Source organism: Rhinatrema bivittatum, chromosome 9 (assembly GCF_901001135.1).
Source record: "Rhinatrema bivittatum chromosome 9, aRhiBiv1.1, whole genome shotgun sequence".
Lineage (NCBI taxonomy): Eukaryota > Metazoa > Chordata > Amphibia > Gymnophiona > Rhinatrematidae > Rhinatrema > Rhinatrema bivittatum.
The window spans coordinates 198,609,956-198,630,193 of record NC_042623.1 but is presented as its reverse complement, the minus strand read 5'-3'; the positions used below and the strand labels follow the sequence as shown (position 1 = coordinate 198,630,193).

General features: G+C 48.2%; 1 protein-coding gene across 1 annotated transcript in view; it reads right to left on the bottom strand.

The window, feature by feature from the left end:
- GRK7 (G protein-coupled receptor kinase 7) overlaps positions 1–20,238 on the bottom strand; it is a 44,015-nt gene that overhangs the window by 21,353 nt on the left and 2,424 nt on the right. The window contains exon 2 of the mRNA XM_029616867.1: positions 9,598–10,035. Coding sequence (XP_029472727.1) covers positions 9,598–10,035 — 438 coding nt within the window. The remainder of the gene's footprint in view (positions 1–9,597; positions 10,036–20,238) is intronic.

Here is a 20,238-nt window from a genome sequence, read left to right as displayed (position 1 = left end):
CTTTATATACCCCCTGCTAAGTCCTCAATGAAGAAACGTGCCTTCTCGATTGCAGGTCCCTATCACTGGAACAATCTGCCTTCGGACTTGCGCCTAGAACCATGCCTGCGGACATTCAAGAAGAATCTGAAAACCTGGCTCTTCACCAAAGCCTTCACTTAAATTCCCATGCTAATTATAAAGTACCAGACTACCTTTAATACACCATAAACATTAATGTTTCACTTGTATATTACGTCATGTTCAATGCATACCCATTCATTAATTGCTCTCTGTAAAAATTCCAATGCCTAATTCATAATATTTCCATGTTTAATGTATACCTTTTTTAATTAACTGTGCACTGTTGATTGTTTACTGTTCTATGTACACCATGTATATGGTAATTCTAATGCTGGTTATCTGTAAACCGAAGCGATATGTACTAGTACATGATCTTCGGTATATAAAAGTCTTTAAATAAATAAAATAAATAAATAACTCACCTCATTCACGCACACAATCGCTCAACTCAGCTCACAGACGCACACAATCGCTCAACTCACCTCATATACGCACACAATCGCTCAACTCACCTCACAGACGCACTCTACGGGCCCTCAGCCGCTCTCTTACCTCTGGGCCTCCTCTTCACGGGTCGCTGCAGGATGGGCTCTGCAGCGGCCCTGATCTTCTCGGGCCGATCGCGGCGGTGACCCTGCTACCGGGCCTCCTCCTCCTCTTCTCTCCCCGCTGCCACAACGCTGCTGCTCCTCTTCTGGACGCGGCTGACGCTCCTCCCCCTTTTTGCCCGTGCGGCTCCGGCAACATTTTTCTTCCGGGGCCGCATAGGCAGGAAGGAGGAGGAGCACCTGCACGTCTCGACGTGACCTTTTTCTTCTTCGGGCCGTGGTGAGGTGAGCTCCACCACGGCCTTGCTGATCTTCCTGCCAGCGATATTTTACTGCTTAGCCGCCAGTGGGATGAGCTCCACTGGCGGCTGCATTGGCTCCCACTTGCCGGTGTGTCACGTGCACCGGGCTTGCGCGACACACCTGCACACCTCAGGCGACACACCAAAGTGTCGCGACACACACTTTGGAAAGCTCTGCTCTAGCCTTTAGAGATCCACAGTGTTTATCCCATGCCCCTTTGAAATCTTTCACTGATTTTGCCTTCACCACTTCCTCTGGAAGGGCATTCCAGGCATCCACCACCCTCTCCGTGAAGAAATATTTCCTGACGTTGGTTCTGAGTCTTCCTCCCTGAAGTTTCATATCGTGACCCCTAGTTCTACTGATTTCTTTCCAATGGAAAAGATTTGTCATTGATTGTGCATCATTAAAACCTTTCAAGTATCTGAAGGATTGTATCATATCTCCCCTTCATCTCCTCTCCTCCAGGGTGTACATATTTAGGTTCTTCAACCTTTCCTCATAATCATTTGATGGAGACCCCCCCAACCATTTTGGTCGCCCTTCTCTGGACCGCCTCCATCCTGTCTCTGTCCCTTTTGAGATATGGTCTCCAGAACTGAACGCAGTACTCCAGGTGAAGCCTCACCAAGGACCTGTACAAGTGGATTATCACCTCCTTTTTCTTACTGGTTATTCCTCTCTCTATGCAGCCCAGCATTTTTCCGGCTTTAGTTATTGCCTTGTCACATTGCTTCGCCGTCTTCAGTTCATTAGACACTATCACCCCAAGGTCCCTCTCTTGTTACGTGCACAACGGCCTTTCACCCCCATCACAAACAGCTCTTTTAGATTACCACACCCCAAATGCAGGACACTGCACTTCTTGACATTGAATCTCAAGCTGTCATGTCTTCGTCCACCGTTCAAGCTATGTCTTCGACCACCGTTCAAGCTTCCTTAAATCACGTCTCATTCTCTCTACTCCTTCCAGCGTGTCCACTCTGTTGCAGATCTTAGTACCAGTCGCAAACAGACAAACTTTATCTTCTATCCCTTCCACAACATCGCTCACAAAGATATTGAACAGAACTAGTCCCAACACCGATCCTTGTGGCACTCTGCTTAACACCACTCTCTCTTTAGAGTAGGTCTCATTTACCATCACAAGCTGTCTTCTGTCCATCAACCAGTTTGTAATCCACACCACCACCTTGGCGCTCACTCCCAAGCTACTCATTTTATTCACAAACCTATGCTGGATTGCAACAAAAAAAGCTTTGCTGAAATCCAAGTAGATCACATTGAGCGCTGTTCCTTGATCCAATTCTTTAGTCACCCAATAAAAAAAAATCAATCACATTTCTCTGACAGTACCTTGCCCTAGTGAATTCATGTTGCCTCGGATCCAGCAATCTTCCTGACTGCAGAGAGTTAATTATTATCCTTTCCTTCAGTAGAGTCTCCATTAATTTTCCCATTACCGAGGTGAGGCTAACCAGCCGGTAGTTTCCTGCCTCCTCACTGTTCCCACTGTTGTGGAAAAGGACCAGCACCATTCTTCTCCAATCACTCGGCACCACTCCCATTTCCAGGGAACTACTGAAAAGGTTATGCAGTGGAGCCGCCAGCACATCTGAGCTCCCCCAGTATCCGGGGATGAAGCTCATCTGGCCCCATGGCCTTGTCCATATTCAGTTTTGCTAGCTCATCCCATACATTTTCACACACATTTATACAGATACTCTTACACACATACACACCCACCCACCCACCTTCATATATACATACACACTCATACACACACACACCCACCCACCCTCTGATATACACACACACCCACCCACCCTCTGATATATATACACACACACACACACATCCACCCTCTGATATACACACATCCACCCTCTGATATATACACACAAACACACACACACACACATCCACCCTCTGATATACACACACACACACCCACCCACCCACCCTCTGATATATACACACACACACACACACACATCCACCCTCTGATATACACACAAACACACACACACATCCACCCTCTGATATATACACACAAACACACACACATCCACCCTCTGATATATACACACAAACACACACACACATATCCACCCTCTGATATACACACACACCCACACCCACCCACCCTCTGATATATATATATATACACACACACACACACACACATCCACCCTCTGATATATACACACAAACACACACTCACACACACATCCACCCTCTGATATATACACACAAACACACACACACACACACATCCACCCTCTGATATATACACACAAACACACACACACACACACATCCACCCTCTGATATACACACACACACATACATAACCACCCTCTGATACACACACACACATCCACCCTCTGATACACACACACATCCACCCTCTGATATACACACACCCACTCACCTTCATATATACATACACACTCATACACACCCACCCACACTCTCATAACTTATACCCTCCCTCTCATTCACACACACACACATCCACCCTCTGATACACACACACACACATCCACCCTCTGATATATACACACAAACACACACACACACACACACACACATATCCACCCTCTGATACACACACACACACACATCCACCCTCTGATATACACCCACCCACCTTCATATATACATACACACTCATACACACACACACCCACACTCTCATAACTTATACCCTCCCTCTCATTCACACACACATACACACACTCATCCACCCTCTGATATATACACACACACACACACACACACACATCCACCCTCTGATACATACACACACACACACATCCACCCTCTGATATATACACACAAATACACACACACATCCACCCTCTGATATATAAACACACACACACACACACATCCACCCTCTGATATATACACACACACTCACACATCCACCCTCTGATATACATACACACACACACATCCACCCTCTGATATATATACACACACACACATCCACCCTCTGATACACACACACACACATCCACCCTCTGATATACACACACATCCACCCTCTGATATACACACACACACTCACACATCCACCCTCTGATATATATACACACACACACACATCCACCCTCTGATATATACACACACACACACATCCACCCTCTGATATATATACACACACACACACACACACATCCACCCTCTGATATATACACACACACACACACACACACATCCACCCTCTGATATATATACACACACATCCACCCTCTGATACATATACACACACACACACACACACATCCACCCTCTGATATATATATACACACACACACACACACACATCCACCCTCTGATATACACACACACACACACACATCCACCCTCTGATATATACACACACACTCACACATCCACCCTCTGATATATATACACACACACACACATACACCCTCTGATATATATACACACACACACACATCCACCCTCTGATATATACACACACACACACATATCCACCCTCTGATATATACACACAAACACACACACACATAACCACCCTCTGATACACAAACACACACACATCCACCCTCTGATATACACCCACCCACCCACCTTCATATATACATACACACTCATACACACACACACACACACACACACTCTCATAACTTATACCCTCCCTCTCATTCACACACACACTCATCCACCCTCTGATATATACACACACACACACATCCACCCTCTGATATATACACACACACACACACATCCCCCCTCTGATACACACACACAAACACACACACACACATAACCACCCTCTGATACACACACACACATCCACCCTCTGATATATACACACACACACCCTCTGATATACACACACACACATCCACCCTCTGATATACACACACATCCACCCTCTGAAATACACACACACACATCCACATCCACCCTCTAAAATACACACACACACACACATACACACATCCACCCTCCGAAATACACACACACATCCACCCTCCGAAATACACACACACACTCATCCACCCTCTGAAACACACACACACATACACACATACACCTTCTGAAATACACACACACACACACACATCTACCCTCTGAAATACACACACACACACACATCCACCCTCTGAAATACACACACACACACACACACACCCTCTGAAATACACACACACACACACACACACCCTCTGAAATACACACACACACACATCCACCCTCTGAAATACACACACACCCACCCTCTGAAATACACACACACACACATCCACCCTCTGAAATACACACACACACACACACATCCACCCTCTGAAATACACACACACATCCACCCTCTGAAATACACACACACACACACATCCACCCTCTGAAATACACACACACACACCCTCTGAAATACACACACACACACCCTCTGAAATACACACACACACACACCCCCTCTGAAATACACACACACACTCATCCACCCTCTGATATACACACACACACACACACATCCACCCTCTGATACACACACACACACATCCACCCTCTGATACACACACACACACACTCATCCACCCTCTGATACACACACACACACTCATCCACCCTCTGATACACACACACACACACACTCATCCACCCTCTGATACACACACACACACACACTCATCCACCCTCTGATAAACACACACACACTCATCCACCCTCTGAAAAGCACACACACTCACTCATCCACTCTCTGATAAACACACACTCACTCATCCACCCTCTGCACACACTCATCCACCCTCTGATAAATACCCACACACACACTCATCCACCCTCTGTTAAACACACACACAAAATCTCTCTAACACACAGGCACTCACTCTCACAATTAGTCTCTTTTACACACAGATTTTGGACCTTTTCTCTGGCTGAACAGCAGGGCCTCTTCTGCCACCGGCTGCGGGAGAAATGCTGGCAGTAACATAGGCTGTTTTCTGCTGTCAGCTGCGGAGGAAATGCAGATGGCACTACAGGGCCTCTTCGTCGTCAGCTGGATCTTCCTTTCACTGGCGGGAAGGGGGAACTTTGTCAACATGTCACTGCTCCATGCCGCCAGCACTGCAAGTTCTCCTGCCAGCACTGGCTTTGGCATGAATGAATAGTGAGGTGACCGTGGCAGGAAGGTTTCAGGTGACAATTTTGCCATCTCAAAATCTTGCCACCTGAGGGGTTAGGGGCCACTTTGACATGCAGAGTGAGATCTATGAACAGAACAGTGCTCTCTTGTGAAGATTTAATGTCCTTCGGAGTGAGGAAACTCACACAAAGATGAGATTTGTACAATGTTCTCTCAACCTAGCTTGATGTTACCCAGGTATAGAGTCCATCAAGCTAGGTTGAGAGAACATTGTACAAATCTCATCTTTGTGTGAGTTCCCTCACTCCGAAGGACATCAAATCTTCACAAGAGTGTGCTGTTCTGTTCATACGTCTGAAAGTCAAAGTGGCCCCTAACCCCTACATTACTACCTAAACCTCAATTCGAGTTAATAGGTGGGCCTCCTATAGTAGCATAAATGGCTGCTTACCCCCAGAGACTCTTTCTCCTTCCTCTCCCCTCTCAGGCCCTTCCCCAATCCTCCCTCCCCATTTTAGGCCCTTCCCCCAATCCTCCGCATCCTAAAAATGTCCAAAACACAATTTGCAAAAAAAATCGCAATTTGCGTTATGGGCATATCGCACAGGTTATTGCCAATGAAAAAGGTGTAGTTATTTTCGGCATTAAAACTGTGCGATATGGCTTCACAAAGCCAGCTAACTTTGACAAAAATCCCACCCCCGACTCCACCCCAATCCCTCCCCTTTTAAAAAGTAGCATCGCACCATGCGTTATGGTGCTTTTCGCATGCGAAAACGCCTTGACGCATGCGAAAACGCCATAACGCAAGTTGGAAAATAACCCCCTATCTTTGTTATTGGCCACACCAGGCGTTGCAAATCAGAGACATTGCTTCCAATAGCGATCGCCTTCTCTTCCAAACTGCTCAGCCTCTTACCTTGCACGATCAGCTTGGATTCGGTACCTTTAGAAAAGTCACCTAAACGTGGAGTAAGCTCAGAGACATTTTCTCAGATCGACGCGCCACCTTGACAGGATCTTTTGAAATTGCATTTGGCTTGGAGGGCGTGTGGTCGGTCAGCCAGATTTAGGGCTGCCGTGCTGGTGCTTAGATTTGGCCAGCCAAGTTAAGAGTGCTAGAACCAAAAATGAGTGCTAGCCACCTACCGATCTACCGCATCCCAAGACCAGCCCAGAACTTGCCCAGCTAAATTTAGTCATCTAGTGAAAGCGAGCTTACTAAATTTAGCGGCTCAGCCGAGTCAATTTTGAAAGGCTTTGATCTAGCCAGCAAAGTTCTTGCTTAGTCAACTACATCCCTTTGAAAAGCTGCTATATTAATGTAAAATTCTATTAGCATTTCCACCCTAAACCTCTTGCTTTTAATTCCTTTTTTTAGGGTGAGGTTTAGCTAGTATGAGCGCTTCGTGCTGCAGGTTCGCAAGCACGTTCTGAACTGCATCAAACATTACTGACAAACACTGATGTTTTTTGGTTTTTTTTTTTTAATTATCTAGTGGAAATCAAATGCATAGTTTGTTACAGGTTGCAAATGTTTTTCTTCCCGGGAATCCCAGTTAAAAATTGGTTTCCCTTTCGTAGTAGGGCAGTTGGTAGGCCCATTAGTCTGGTAGTATATTTCAGCTTCTACTTGCTCAATTTGTTAACAGTTTGAAATGTGCAGATCATTTTTCCTGCCCGTGCCTCATTTTCAATCTGTTGATATAGACAGCAGCCCCCTGCTTTGTACTGATCAGGGCGCCAGAGTGCAATTACCGATCCAGGCCTCATCTTGAAATGAGGCAGTGCTATAATGATTTATTGTACCAGCAAGCTGCAAATTCGCACATCTATGCCAAGCACCGTCCTGATTTATCTTCTCTTCATCTGCTGCCTGCTAACAGCTCTTGGCTGGTACCACTGACTGCTGCCCTATTATGTCAAAGGAGTGCTAGCAGTTCTTAGCTACCATATTTGGTTCTTTCCATTTTTACATTACCACCGTAAACTACTTTATTTTGCAAGAATATATTCAAACCGAGACCCCGAAGGGGCCAGACCAGCAGCAAGTCCATCCTTTCAACCACGCAGAGGATCTGGGTTCAGTCCCCCGACTGAGGTCTTCAGCTCCCCCGGGTTGACCGGGAATGCTGCGGGGGGGGGGGGGGGGGGCTGTGAAGGGAAGGCGATGGTGTAACCCCCCCCTGCCAAAAGGCCATCATCATCCCGAAGACTGACTCCCCCCTCCAAGGTGAGGAAAGTGGAGATTAAAAAGCCAGGGAAGGGTCCCGGATAGTCGCAAAGGAAGGCCCATGAAGCCGGATGCCAGCCCTGCTTCTGACAGGAAGCTCAGAGGAGCAGGAGGAAACTACCAACCCCCCCTCCTTAAAAAAAAAAAAAGTACCTTCAAATTAAAAATGAGGAAATTAGCTGAAGCCACTCCCTTCCTTCCTTTAGGCCCAGGTGTTACAGCAGATAGCTTGTAAGCGCCAGAAAGGTCCTTTCCTCTGGATAACTGAGAAATAAATCCATTATATAATGCGATTTATTCCCGGAGATGCGAATTAGACGGGCTGAGCAGACAGCTGGGGAATTGCGTGGAAGAGATCATAGATTACCGATCTAAAAAAACCCCCAAAAAAACCAAAAACCAAACAGTTGGCTGGCATCAATCCACCAACAGAGAGCATTTCAAGTTCATCCCCGACGGGAGCGAAGGAAACAGAAAACCAGGACAAAGCCAAAAGGAAACGTTCCCCTGTGCATGACAAAGTTATTGAGAAGAAAGACGATCCTGGAAATACTTTCTGCCTAATCCCGCCAAGGAGGGGGGGGGGGGGGGGGAAAGTAGGAGGTTTCGTGCACAATAGCATTTAGGTTTGGCTGCTTTTTCTTTCCGTCTTAGCACCACAGAGCTAAGAAACAGGAGGACCCTGGGGTTTATTTCATCTAAACCACAAAGTGCACAAGGTTAAATCAAGAGCATCAGAGATCAGCCACGTCTCCCAGAAGGCTGTGCGGCCTTTATAGCACTGACCTCTTCCACCCCCATGCTGCACTGCTGACTATTTTGTTTGTAATGGTTAATTTTGTTTCGCCCCCCCCTTACTTCATTTCTTCCCTTTTAAGCTTTCTTCAGGGAAAATAAAATGACTTTCCCTTTAAACATCAAGAGGGACGTTTATTTGCATCAAGCTAGTACGAAGCCACGAACCACGAACCACAGCCACAAAGGACCAAGCACTCACGTGTACATCGAAGCCGCACAGGTAAAGAGAGACACAAAAGAGAACGCCAAGATCCAAAATTCCCCATTTTAGGTTCCTTGCACGAGGACGCGCGCCTTCTGATTTTAAAAACAAGACGTGCTGCGCCGGGCAACGTGCTAGGCAGTGCCCAAACGGTTAATCCGGCAAAATCCTTTTTAACTGCTGTCACTTACAATGAAGTAAAACCACATAAGATCTTTAAGCAAAAGCCAAATCCCTTGCAATTAAGACTTGGGCTCCTAATGCGCGGGGAAAGAGCACAGCTTTCTTTCCCCCCTGCGGTGGATTAACCTCTGCTCACCTTCTGGTTGATCGCCTTGCCCTCTCTGACTCTGGTCGCCAGGCCCAGGTCAGATAACCTGCAATTGCCTTGGTCGTCCAGAAGAACGTTTTCAGGTTTCATGTCTCTGTACAGGATCTGGAGGGAATGCAGGTGCTGGAGGCCACAAGTGACCTGAGCCGAATAGAAGATGACTCTGTCCATGCCCAGCCCTCTTTCTCCCACATTGTAGATGTGAAACTTCAGGTCTCCTCCGGTCATGAGGCTCATCACCAGGCACAGGTGTCGCTTGGTCTCGTAGGCGTAAGCCAGCGTGACTACGAAGGGACTGCGCACCGCCTCCAGGATCTCCTTCTCCAGCAGGGCCATCCCTTCGCCGTGTTTCTTCTTCAGCCTCTTCTTGTCCAGCTTCTTGCAGGCGTACATCTTGCCCGTGGTTTTCACCTGGATGGCGCACACCTACAACAGCAAGAGACAAGGGCACAAGAGTTGCTATTTAGCTTGCTTTATGACACGGAGTAGGCCACACATTTGAAAAACCTCCATCGCTAATCATTTTTTAGAAAAGACACTTTCACGTACAAGTATTTATTTATTATTTTCAATTACTTTTTATGCAGGTGGTTAGTGAAAAGGAAGGCATTCTTCTTGTGATCTGTATGCGCTTAAGTGGGGCGTTCAGGCCCCTAAACCTCTGTGTGGGTAAACTGATAACACACATCGATTTGATTATGCAAGAAAGGGTCCCTGCAAGGGGCAAATTATGGATTTACACGTTATCTCGACTGCTTAAAATTTCTACAGGTACAAGCAGCATTTTGTAAGTACAGTTACGTATGAATACCATCACAACAAGAGTTTTCTGCAAGGCGTGTAACTCAGCAGTTAAGTGCACGCTTAAATATTTACTCCGTAAACACAGGGAGTGCAGTAATGACTCTTCCCATGGAGCTTGCCGGGCCTCGGGTACTTTGCACTTTGTACCCACGAGATTGTAAGCTCATTTTCAACAGGAAGATTTTTGAGGGAGGGGGGGGGGGGGCAGAGGGGATGGAGTATTTTCCTTTGGAAATTTGGCCAGTGTGCACGAAGCAGGCGCAAAAGTATTTGCGTGGTTGGGCACCTGCATGGAAGCAGCGGCAGAGCATGGGCGTGAAAGTGTGCACGCTAATTTCAAAATGAACTCTTGGCCTGTTCTTTGAAACCCTCAATCTAGCCCTGTCCCGTTTATGTGCAACCTGTTTCCACAGACAGGGGGGGGGGGGGAAGGCGATAATCAAACCTCTTTTTATGCAGGTAAATACACGTTGATTCATGTAGAAGTGACTGATTATTGCCCCCCATAGGAGGCAACTCTAATGAAGCTGCTCAGCCGTAATAGATTTAGGGGAAGTCTTAGTTGCAACCTATCCTGCTAGTCTTGCAAGCAGCAATAACTGCAGAGTTTGGCTAGCTCGTGCTGAAAATTTGTGCTAATTAAGTTCCCCCCCCCCAACTCAACCATTCCTCCAGCAGTAGCCACTTCACTAAATATAGGCAGCTATATTTAGCTGCTCAGCGGTGGAGATCTAGCCACCCAACTCTGCAATTAGGTGGACAGATCATTTTGAAAATCTAGCCCATACCACCGATGTTTAAGAGCAGCATTCCACAGCACTAGCCCCTCCCCCGACCAGCGAAATAACAAACTAGAACCCCCCCCCCCCCCCATCATTATTTCTGGTTTTTGCATAGAACAGAACAGGGCTTATCTTCGGCACACGTCAATAAACTGCGGCACTGTACCCGCTGACTTCGAAGACAGCTGATCTGGCCACATAAAGACCGCATCCAAAGCACTGGGACGCAAACACCAGTCCCACCAGCTCAGTCCAGTAACGGTGCCTCGTGAAGGATTTCTGGCGCAGCATCACTTCATTTTCTGTTTAAATGTTTTACTAAAGCGCAAAGTAACGGAACAGTGCTATAAAAAAACCCCCAAAAAACCAGGCACATTTGTTTCTTATGCTCTTGGCACCCAATGAAGAAAATCTTTTACATTCCACCTGTAACACCCACTCCTTCCTTTCCAAATCACACACACTATCTACGAACTCCTTCAAAATCCTCACCTGTCGGTCTTCACTGCATTTTCCGATTATACATTCCCAATTGGTCGCCTGTGCTCCTAAGCATTTTTCACGTAGATATAAAATAGGAAAAAAAACACCTTGGGTATAGGGGGAGGGGTCACATAGCCTGTGAACATCCTCCCCTGAGCTCACCACAATCTTTTTCAGAATTCATGGCTCAGCTGTGCTAATCTCACAATGGGCAGGACTCGGGCACCCAGTCTGTGAGTTTTAAAAGGATCCCTGGTACTGGCATTGGAGAGTGCTAGGCAGACAGAAGGATGGCTTAAGTGACATGCTGAGGCCTACATGTTTCATCCTGCAGGCAGAACTTTCCCAGATGATGGATTTGGTCAGAAGGGTGTGTGTCCCCCCACTGGAGCAGGCATGGTTTTTGTCAGGGACTCTTCCCCTAGAAGGAAGCACATGTTTTTTTTTAATCTGGGATGAATCAGGGTTCCCACAATTGCAAAGGTTAAACATGAAAACAAGAATTCTGTGTTAGTTCATCTCAATGCACGCAATGCCTTGGATCAGATCTCGTGGGATTATTTGTTTCCTATGATTCAGCAGGTAGGGATTAAAGGTCTGGTGATTAATTCTAAAGTTTTGTACACTAGCCACAAACAGCCATTCAGTCAAATCTGATGTACTGTTTGTGGCAAAACTTGCAATTTTTCCTGCCTGTTTACCTTCAAACGTTAGTGAATGGATGTTTTCCTTTATGAGTGATGAGGACCGTCTAAAACGCAGCAAAGGAAATGATGGCAAAAAATGACGGGATTGGCCAACCAGTCTGCCCAGTTGCAGTTCTTCCACTTTGGGTAGATAAACATACAAATCCCCCGTACTCAACCCAACACCAGTTCCACCATGTTCTCTATTTGAACCCCTCCTATATCATACTCCACATTTGATGCAATTGAGCACCAATATATTGACCTTCATAATAGGTATCATAGTTTGGTAATTAAACCATAATAACTCAACCTTATAAATAATCATTGGTCAGTCCATATTTTTAAATATATTTTTGTGTGCATAAATAATCCTCGTGAAAAGTAAATCACATAATCATAAAAATCTTAAGTTTTCTTCTCAATCTTGATAGTAAGAGCAATACTTATCTCAATATGATGTGTGGATTCTTAAGTTCAAAATCCTCCGAGTTATACTCTTATTTCATACGCCGCAGTTCATACTCAACGCAAGCTCACTTGTAGTCTGCCCAATTTTTGCCCGACACCGTACTGTGTTTCGGACTTAATCATGTCCTTCATCAAGGGCTGTAGGAGGTCAATTTAGTTGAGATTGTAGTTTCCATGACCTGTTCCGAACGGGAATTGATTGTTGTCAAGCATTTGAGTTGAGGCTCTATTTGAACCCGCCATTGACCTCCAAATGAGCTCGAAGCATGCCCAGAGGCCGTTAAAGTGCTGGCCTCCACACGTCTTCACTGGTCAGGCCTTATCATCTTTCACGATGATATTTACAAGACCAAAACTAAATCCAATAACCAGGTCTCCTTATCTGTCTTATTACACAAGTCTTCTAATAAAGGAGCCCAACCTGCTTCAACCTATAAGCTAGGATTTCTGCTCACATTTTTTAAATCAAAATTGAGGAGCCGAATGGGCCCGTATGAACCTGCATCCGCAGACTCACCCTGTTTCTTTGGCAGTACTGTAATAATAGGGAAAAAAAGAAAAAGAAAACTTTGTGCCACATCTGATACACACAGAATAGCTACTATAATTGTTATAAAATGTTCCAGTCAGTTTTTAAATTGATGTACAGAGGTCAGAAGCATTTAACCTATCTTAATAACCTGCCTGAGAACTGCCTTCTTTTAATCTGGCAAAAGGTCAGGGTGTTTAGCCATATTGAGAGGAGGTGCTCAGGGAAGCATGTTTAAGTCAGAGGATCAGAGGAGGAAAAAACTAATTGCGCAGACAACATTTTCAAATCTTGGCATGTACTTCTATAGCAAAATACTTTCCACAGAAAAAACAGGGGCAAGTGACTGCATGTACAGTGCTTTGTACCCATGGCAACTCTAAAACTGAAACTTTAAGAACTGGTGCAAAGCCTGCGAAATACAAGTACAAGCAGTCTTTATCTCAATGTTGACAGCTTGAAAATTGCCCCCCCCCATATTGCCATACCATCTGTCCCTGGTGCTTCAAGAATGTAAGGGTGTAATAGCAAATCTTGCATATTTGACTATTCAGCCATTCTGGCTTACTTTCCAGTAATTCTGAGAATAAATTTTGCCAAGAGTAATCATTTTAGTAAAACTAGTTGTAACACTATGTATAAAAAATTATAACTTTATACAGTGTTACAACTTATTCTCCTACTGAAATATTACTCCCAAATAATCTCTCTCTTTTTCTCTCTCTATATAATTATCTCTAAAAATAAAACAAAAACCCTATAAATGATTTGGTTTTCATTTGCCATGTCTATTTTGAAGTTGTCTTTGCTACCATGAAATTGGAGCCCTTTTCAATTGTTACCCATCCAGCTAACAACCCATCTGGTCTGTAGCCAGGTATTAAAATGCTGTGCCTAGTGCATCTGCTTTTGGACAGCGCTCTCTACCACAAAGCAATACTTAGAGCCACTTGTTTTATCTAAGGTCCATCCTTGTTTTCTTGATTTGGGTCTTTAATGAACGTTTATTATGTCTCAAGTGAGTGTCCCAATCAGACCTGCTGGAGAAGGAATCCTTTATTTTGCGGAGGGTTTGAAGCTTTCACGGTTGGCGCTACTGCTCACAAGTTCAGTCTCTTTTTGTCTCTGTTACCATGTGTCGAATATATGCACACGGATTTTTCACATGGCTACAGAATGGGAGAAACCCGTAAGTACGTAAGGCATAACGTACATATTCACACCAACACCTCTTCAAACATTTTTTTTTAAATATTTTTATCTGCAGTTCAAACAACCTGACATTCATCAGGAGTTTATGGAGAGAGCTACAAAATGTAAAATGCAGTCAGTCTGAACGGGAGCACGTTCAGAAGGTGGCAGATTCCTATCCTTTCCCCTGAGAATTTGGGAAACGGTGTGGTAGAAACTAATATATAACCAATTCATTGAATGTGTGAAAATCCATTTACTAACAGCAAACTGTGTGAATGCCTACCAAGGGCACTTCCTGTTGCCCTCCTTCCATGGTTAGGGTGCCTTTGGAAACGTAAACTGCATAGTTTGTGGGGAACATTCCCCCCCCCCCCTCCCATACCCAGTGTTTTTAAGGAAAAATTGACAGGAATAATAGAAAGGTCTCCTTGGTATATGTTACAGTGGCAGCTGAAAAATGGCTGCCCCATGATGCATGCAGTTACCTCCATTAGAGGTCAGCAAAAGCCCAGATACCCTCTCCCCGGGTCTTAGAAGCAGAGAGGGTATAGGGCCAGGTATCCACTCCCCGAGTCCTGAAAGCAAGGAGAGTGCAGGCCTCGGAATCCCCTCCTAGGATTCTGGAAGCAAGGGAAGTACAGAGTCAGGGATCCCCTCCTAGGAGTCTGGAAGCAAGGGAAGTACAGAGTCAGGGATCCCCTCCTAGGAGTCTGGAAGCAAGGGAAGTACAGAGTCAGGGATCCACTCCTAGGATTCTGGAAGCGGGGACGTACAGAGTCAGGGATCCCCTCCTAGGAGTCTGGAAGCGGGGACGTACAGAGTCAGGGATCCCCTCCTAGGAGTCTGGAAGCAAGGGAAGTACAGAGTCAGGGATCCCCTCCTAGGAGTCTGGAAGCGGGGAAGTACAGAGTCAGGGATCCCCTCCTAGGAGTCTGGAAGCGGGGAAGTACAGAGTCAGGGATCCCCTCCTAGGAGTCTGGAAGCAAGGGAAGTACAGAATCAGGGATCCATTCCTAGGATTCTGGAAGCGGGGAAGTACAGAGTCAGGGATCCCCTCCTAGGAGTCTGGAAGCGGGGACGTACAGAGTCAGGTATCCCCTCCTAGGATTCTGGAAGCGGGGAAGTACAGAGTCAGGGAGCCCGTCCTAGGAGTGGAAGCAAGGGAAGTACAGAGTCAGGGATCCCCTCCTAGGATTCTGGAAGCAGGGAAGTACAGAGTCAGGGATCCACTCCTAGGATTCTGGAAGCGGGGAAGTACAGAGTCAGGGATCCCCTCCTAGGATTCTGGAAGTGGGGAAGTACAGAGTCAGGGATCCCCCTCCTAGGATTCTGGAAGTGGGGAAGTACAGAGTCAGGGATCCCCCTCCTAGGAGTCTGGAAGTGGGGAAGTACAGAGTCAGGGATCCCCCTCCTAGGAGTCTGAAAGCGGGGGAAGTACAGAGTCAGGGATCCCCTCCTAGGATTCTGGAAGTGGGGAAGTACAGAGTCAGGGATCCCCTCCTAGGAGTCTGAAAGCGGGGGAAGTACAGAGTCAGGGATCCCCCTCCTAGGATTCTGGAAGTGGGGAAGTACAGAGTCAGGGATCCCCTCCTAGGAGTCTGAAAGCGGGGGAAGTACAAAGTCAGGGATCCCCTCCTAGGAGTCTGGAAGTGGGGAAGTACAGAATCAGGGATCCCCTCCTAGGAGTCTGGAAGCGGGGACGTACAGAATCAGGGATCCCCTCATAGGAGTCTGGAAGCGGGGAAGTACAGAATCAGGGATCCCCTCCTAGGAGTTTGGAAGCGGGGACGTACAGAATCAGGGTTCCCCTCCTAAGAGTCTGGAAGCGGGGAAGTACAGAATCAGGGATCCCCTCCTAGGAGTCTGGAAGCGGGGACGTACAGAATCAGGGATCCCCTCCTAGGAGTCTGGAAGCAGGGATGTACAGAGTCAGGGATCCCCTCCTAGGAGTCTGGAAGCGGGGAAGTACAGAATCAGGGATCCCCTCCTAGGAGTCTGGAAGTGGGGACGTACAGAATCAGGGATCCCCTCCTAAGAGTCTGGAAGCGGGGAAGTACAGAATCAGGGATCCCCTACTAGGAGTCTGGAAGCGGGGAAGTACAGAGTCAGGGATCCCCTCCTAGGAGTCTGGAAGCGGGGAAGTACAGAATCAGGGATCCCCTCCTAGGAGTCTGGAAGCGGGGACGTACAGAATCAGGGATCCCCTCCTAGGAGTCTGGAAGCGGGGAAGTACAGAGTCAGGGTTCCCCTCCTAAGAGTCTGGAAGCGGGGAAGTACAGAATCAGGGATCCCCTACTAGGAGTCTGGAAGCGGGGAAGTACAGAGTCAGGGTTCCCCTCCTAAGAGTCTGGAAGCGGGGGAAGTACAGAATCAGGGATCCCCTACTAGGAGTCTGGAAGCGGGGAAGTACAGAGTCAGGGATCCCCTCCTAGGAGTCTGGAAGCGGGGACGTACAGAATCAGGGATCCCCTCCTAGGAGTCTGGAAGCGGGGAAGTACAGAGTCAGGGATCCCCTCCTAGGAGTCTGGAAGCAGGGATCCCCTCCTAGGAGTCTGGAAGCGGGGAAGTACAGAGTCAGGGATCCCCACCTAGGAGTCTGGAAGCGGGGACGTACAGAATCAGGGTTCCCCTCCTAAGAGTCTGGAAGCGGGGAAGTACAGAATCAGGGATCCCCTCCTAGGAGTCTGGAAGCGGGGAAGTACAGAATCAGGGATCCCCTACTAGGAGTCTGGAAGCGGGGAAGTACAGAGTCAGGGATCCCCTCCTAGGAGTCTGGAAGCGGGGAAGTACAGAATCAGGGATCCCCTCCTAGGAGTCTGGAAGCGGGGACGTACAGAATCAGGGATCCCCTCCTAGGAGTCTGGAAGCGGGGAAGTACAGAGTCAGGGTTCCCCTCCTAAGAGTCTGGAAGCGGGGAAGTACAGAATCAGGGATCCCCTACTAGGAGTCTGGAAGCGGGGAAGTACAGAGTCAGGGTTCCCCTCCTAAGAGTCTGGAAGCGGGGAAGTACAGAATCAGGGATCCCCTACTAGGAGTCTGGAAGCAAGGGAAGTACAGAATCAGGGATCCATTCCTAGGATTCTGGAAGCGGGGAAGTACAGAGTCAGGGATCCCCTCCTAGGAGTCTGGAAGCGGGGACGTACAGAGTCAGGTATCCCCTCCTAGGATTCTGGAAGCGGGGAAGTACAGAGTCAGGGAGCCCGTCCTAGGAGTGGAAGCAAGGGAAGTACAGAGTCAGGGATCCCCTCCTAGGATTCTGGAAGCAGGGAAGTACAGAGTCAGGGATCCACTCCTAGGATTCTGGAAGTGGGGAAGTACAGAGTCAGGGATCCCCCTCCTAGGATTCTGGAAGTGGGGAAGTACAGAGTCAGGGATCCCCCTCCTAGGAGTCTGGAAGTGGGGAAGTACAGAGTCAGGGATCCCCCTCCTAGGAGTCTGAAAGCGGGGGAAGTACAGAGTCAGGGATCCCCTCCTAGGATTCTGGAAGTGGGGAAGTACAGAGTCAGGGATCCCCTCCTAGGAGTCTGAAAGCGGGGGAAGTACAGAGTCAGGGATCCCCCTCCTAGGATTCTGGAAGTGGGGAAGTACAGAGTCAGGGATCCCCTCCTAGGAGTCTGAAAGCGGGGGAAGTACAAAGTCAGGGATCCCCTCCTAGGAGTCTGGAAGTGGGGAAGTACAGAATCAGGGATCCCCTCCTAGGAGTCTGGAAGCGGGGAAGTACAGAATCAGGGATCCCCTCCTAGGAGTTTGGAAGCGGGGACGTACAGAATCAGGGTTCCCCTCCTAAGAGTCTGGAAGCGGGGAAGTACAGAATCAGGGATCCCCTCCTAGGAGTCTGGAAGCGGGGACGTACAGAATCAGGGATCCCCTCCTAGGAGTCTGGAAGCAGGGATGTACAGAGTCAGGGATCCCCTCCTAGGAGTCTGGAAGCGGGGAAGTACAGAATCAGGGATCCCCTCCTAGGAGTCTGGAAGTGGGGACGTACAGAATCAGGGATCCCCTCCTAAGAGTCTGGAAGCGGGGAAGTACAGAATCAGGGATCCCCTACTAGGAGTCTGGAAGCGGGGAAGTACAGAGTCAGGGATCCCCTCCTAGGAGTCTGGAAGCGGGGAAGTACAGAATCAGGGATCCCCTCCTAGGAGTCTGGAAGCGGGGACGTACAGAATCAGGGATCCCCTCCTAGGAGTCTGGAAGCGGGGAAGTACAGAGTCAGGGTTCCCCTCCTAAGAGTCTGGAAGCGGGGAAGTACAGAGTCAGGGTTCCCCTCCTAAGAGTCTGGAAGCGGGGAAGTACAGAATCAGGGTTCCCCTCCTAAGAGTCTGGAAGCGGGGAAGTACAGAATCAGGGATCCCCTACTAGGAGTCTGGAAGCGGGGAAGTACAGAGTCAGGGATCCCCTCCTAGGAGTCTGGAAGCGGGGACGTACAGAATCAGGGATCCCCTCCTAGGAGTCTGGAAGCGGGGAAGTACAGAGTCAGGGATCCCCTCCTAGGAGTCTGGAAGCAGGGATCCCCTCCTAGGAGTCTGGAAGCGGGGAAGTACAGAGTCAGGGATCCCCACCTAGGAGTCTGGAAGCGGGGACGTACAGAATCAGGGTTCCCCTCCTAAGAGTCTGGAAGCGGGGAAGTACAGAATCAGGGATCCCCTCCTAGGAGTCTGGAAGCGGGGAAGTACAGAATCAGGGATCCCCTACTAGGAGTCTGGAAGCGGGGAAGTACAGAGTCAGGGATCCCCTCCTAGGAGTCTGGAAGCGGGGAAGTACAGAATCAGGGATCCCCTCCTAGGAGTCTGGAAGCGGGGACGTACAGAATCAGGGATCCCCTCCTAGGAGTCTGGAAGCGGGGAAGTACAGAGTCAGGGTTCCCCTCCTAAGAGTCTGGAAGCGGGGAAGTACAGAATCAGGGATCCCCTACTAGGAGTCTGGAAGCGGGGAAGTACAGAGTCAGGGTTCCCCTCCTAAGAGTCTGGAAGCGGGGAAGTACAGAATCAGGGATCCCCTACTAGGAGTCTGGAAGCGGGGAAGTACAGAGTCAGGGATCCCCTCCTAGGAGTCTGGAAGCGGGGACGTACAGAATCAGGGATCCCCTCCTAGGAGTCTGGAAGCGGGGAAGTACAGAGTCAGGGATCCCCTCCTAGGAGTCTGGAAGCAGGGATCCCCTCCTAGGAGTCTGGAAGCGGGGAAGTACAGAGTCAGGGATCCCCACCTAGGAGTCTGGAAGCGGGGACGTACAGAATCAGGGTTCCCCTCCTAAGAGTCTGGAAGCGGGGAAGTACAGAATCAGGGATCCCCTCCTAGGAGTCTGGAAGCGGGGAAGTACAGAGTCAGGGATCCCCTCCTAGGAGTCTGGAAGCAGGGATCCCCTCCTAGGAGTCTGGAAGCGGGGAAGTACAGAATCAGGGTTCCCCTCCTAGGAGTCTGGAAGTGGGGAAGTACAGAATCAGGGATCCCCTCCTAGGATTCTGGAAGCGGGGAAGTACAGAGTCAGGGATCCCCTCCTAGGATTCTGGAAGCGGGGAAGTACAGAATCAGGGATCCCCTCCTAGGAGTCTGGAAGCGGGGAAGTACAGAGTCAGGGATCCCCTCCTAGGAGTCTGGAAGCAGGGATCCCCTCCTAGGAGTCTGGAAGCGGGGAAGTACAGAGTCAGGGATCCCCACCTAGGAGTCTGGAAGCGGGAACGTA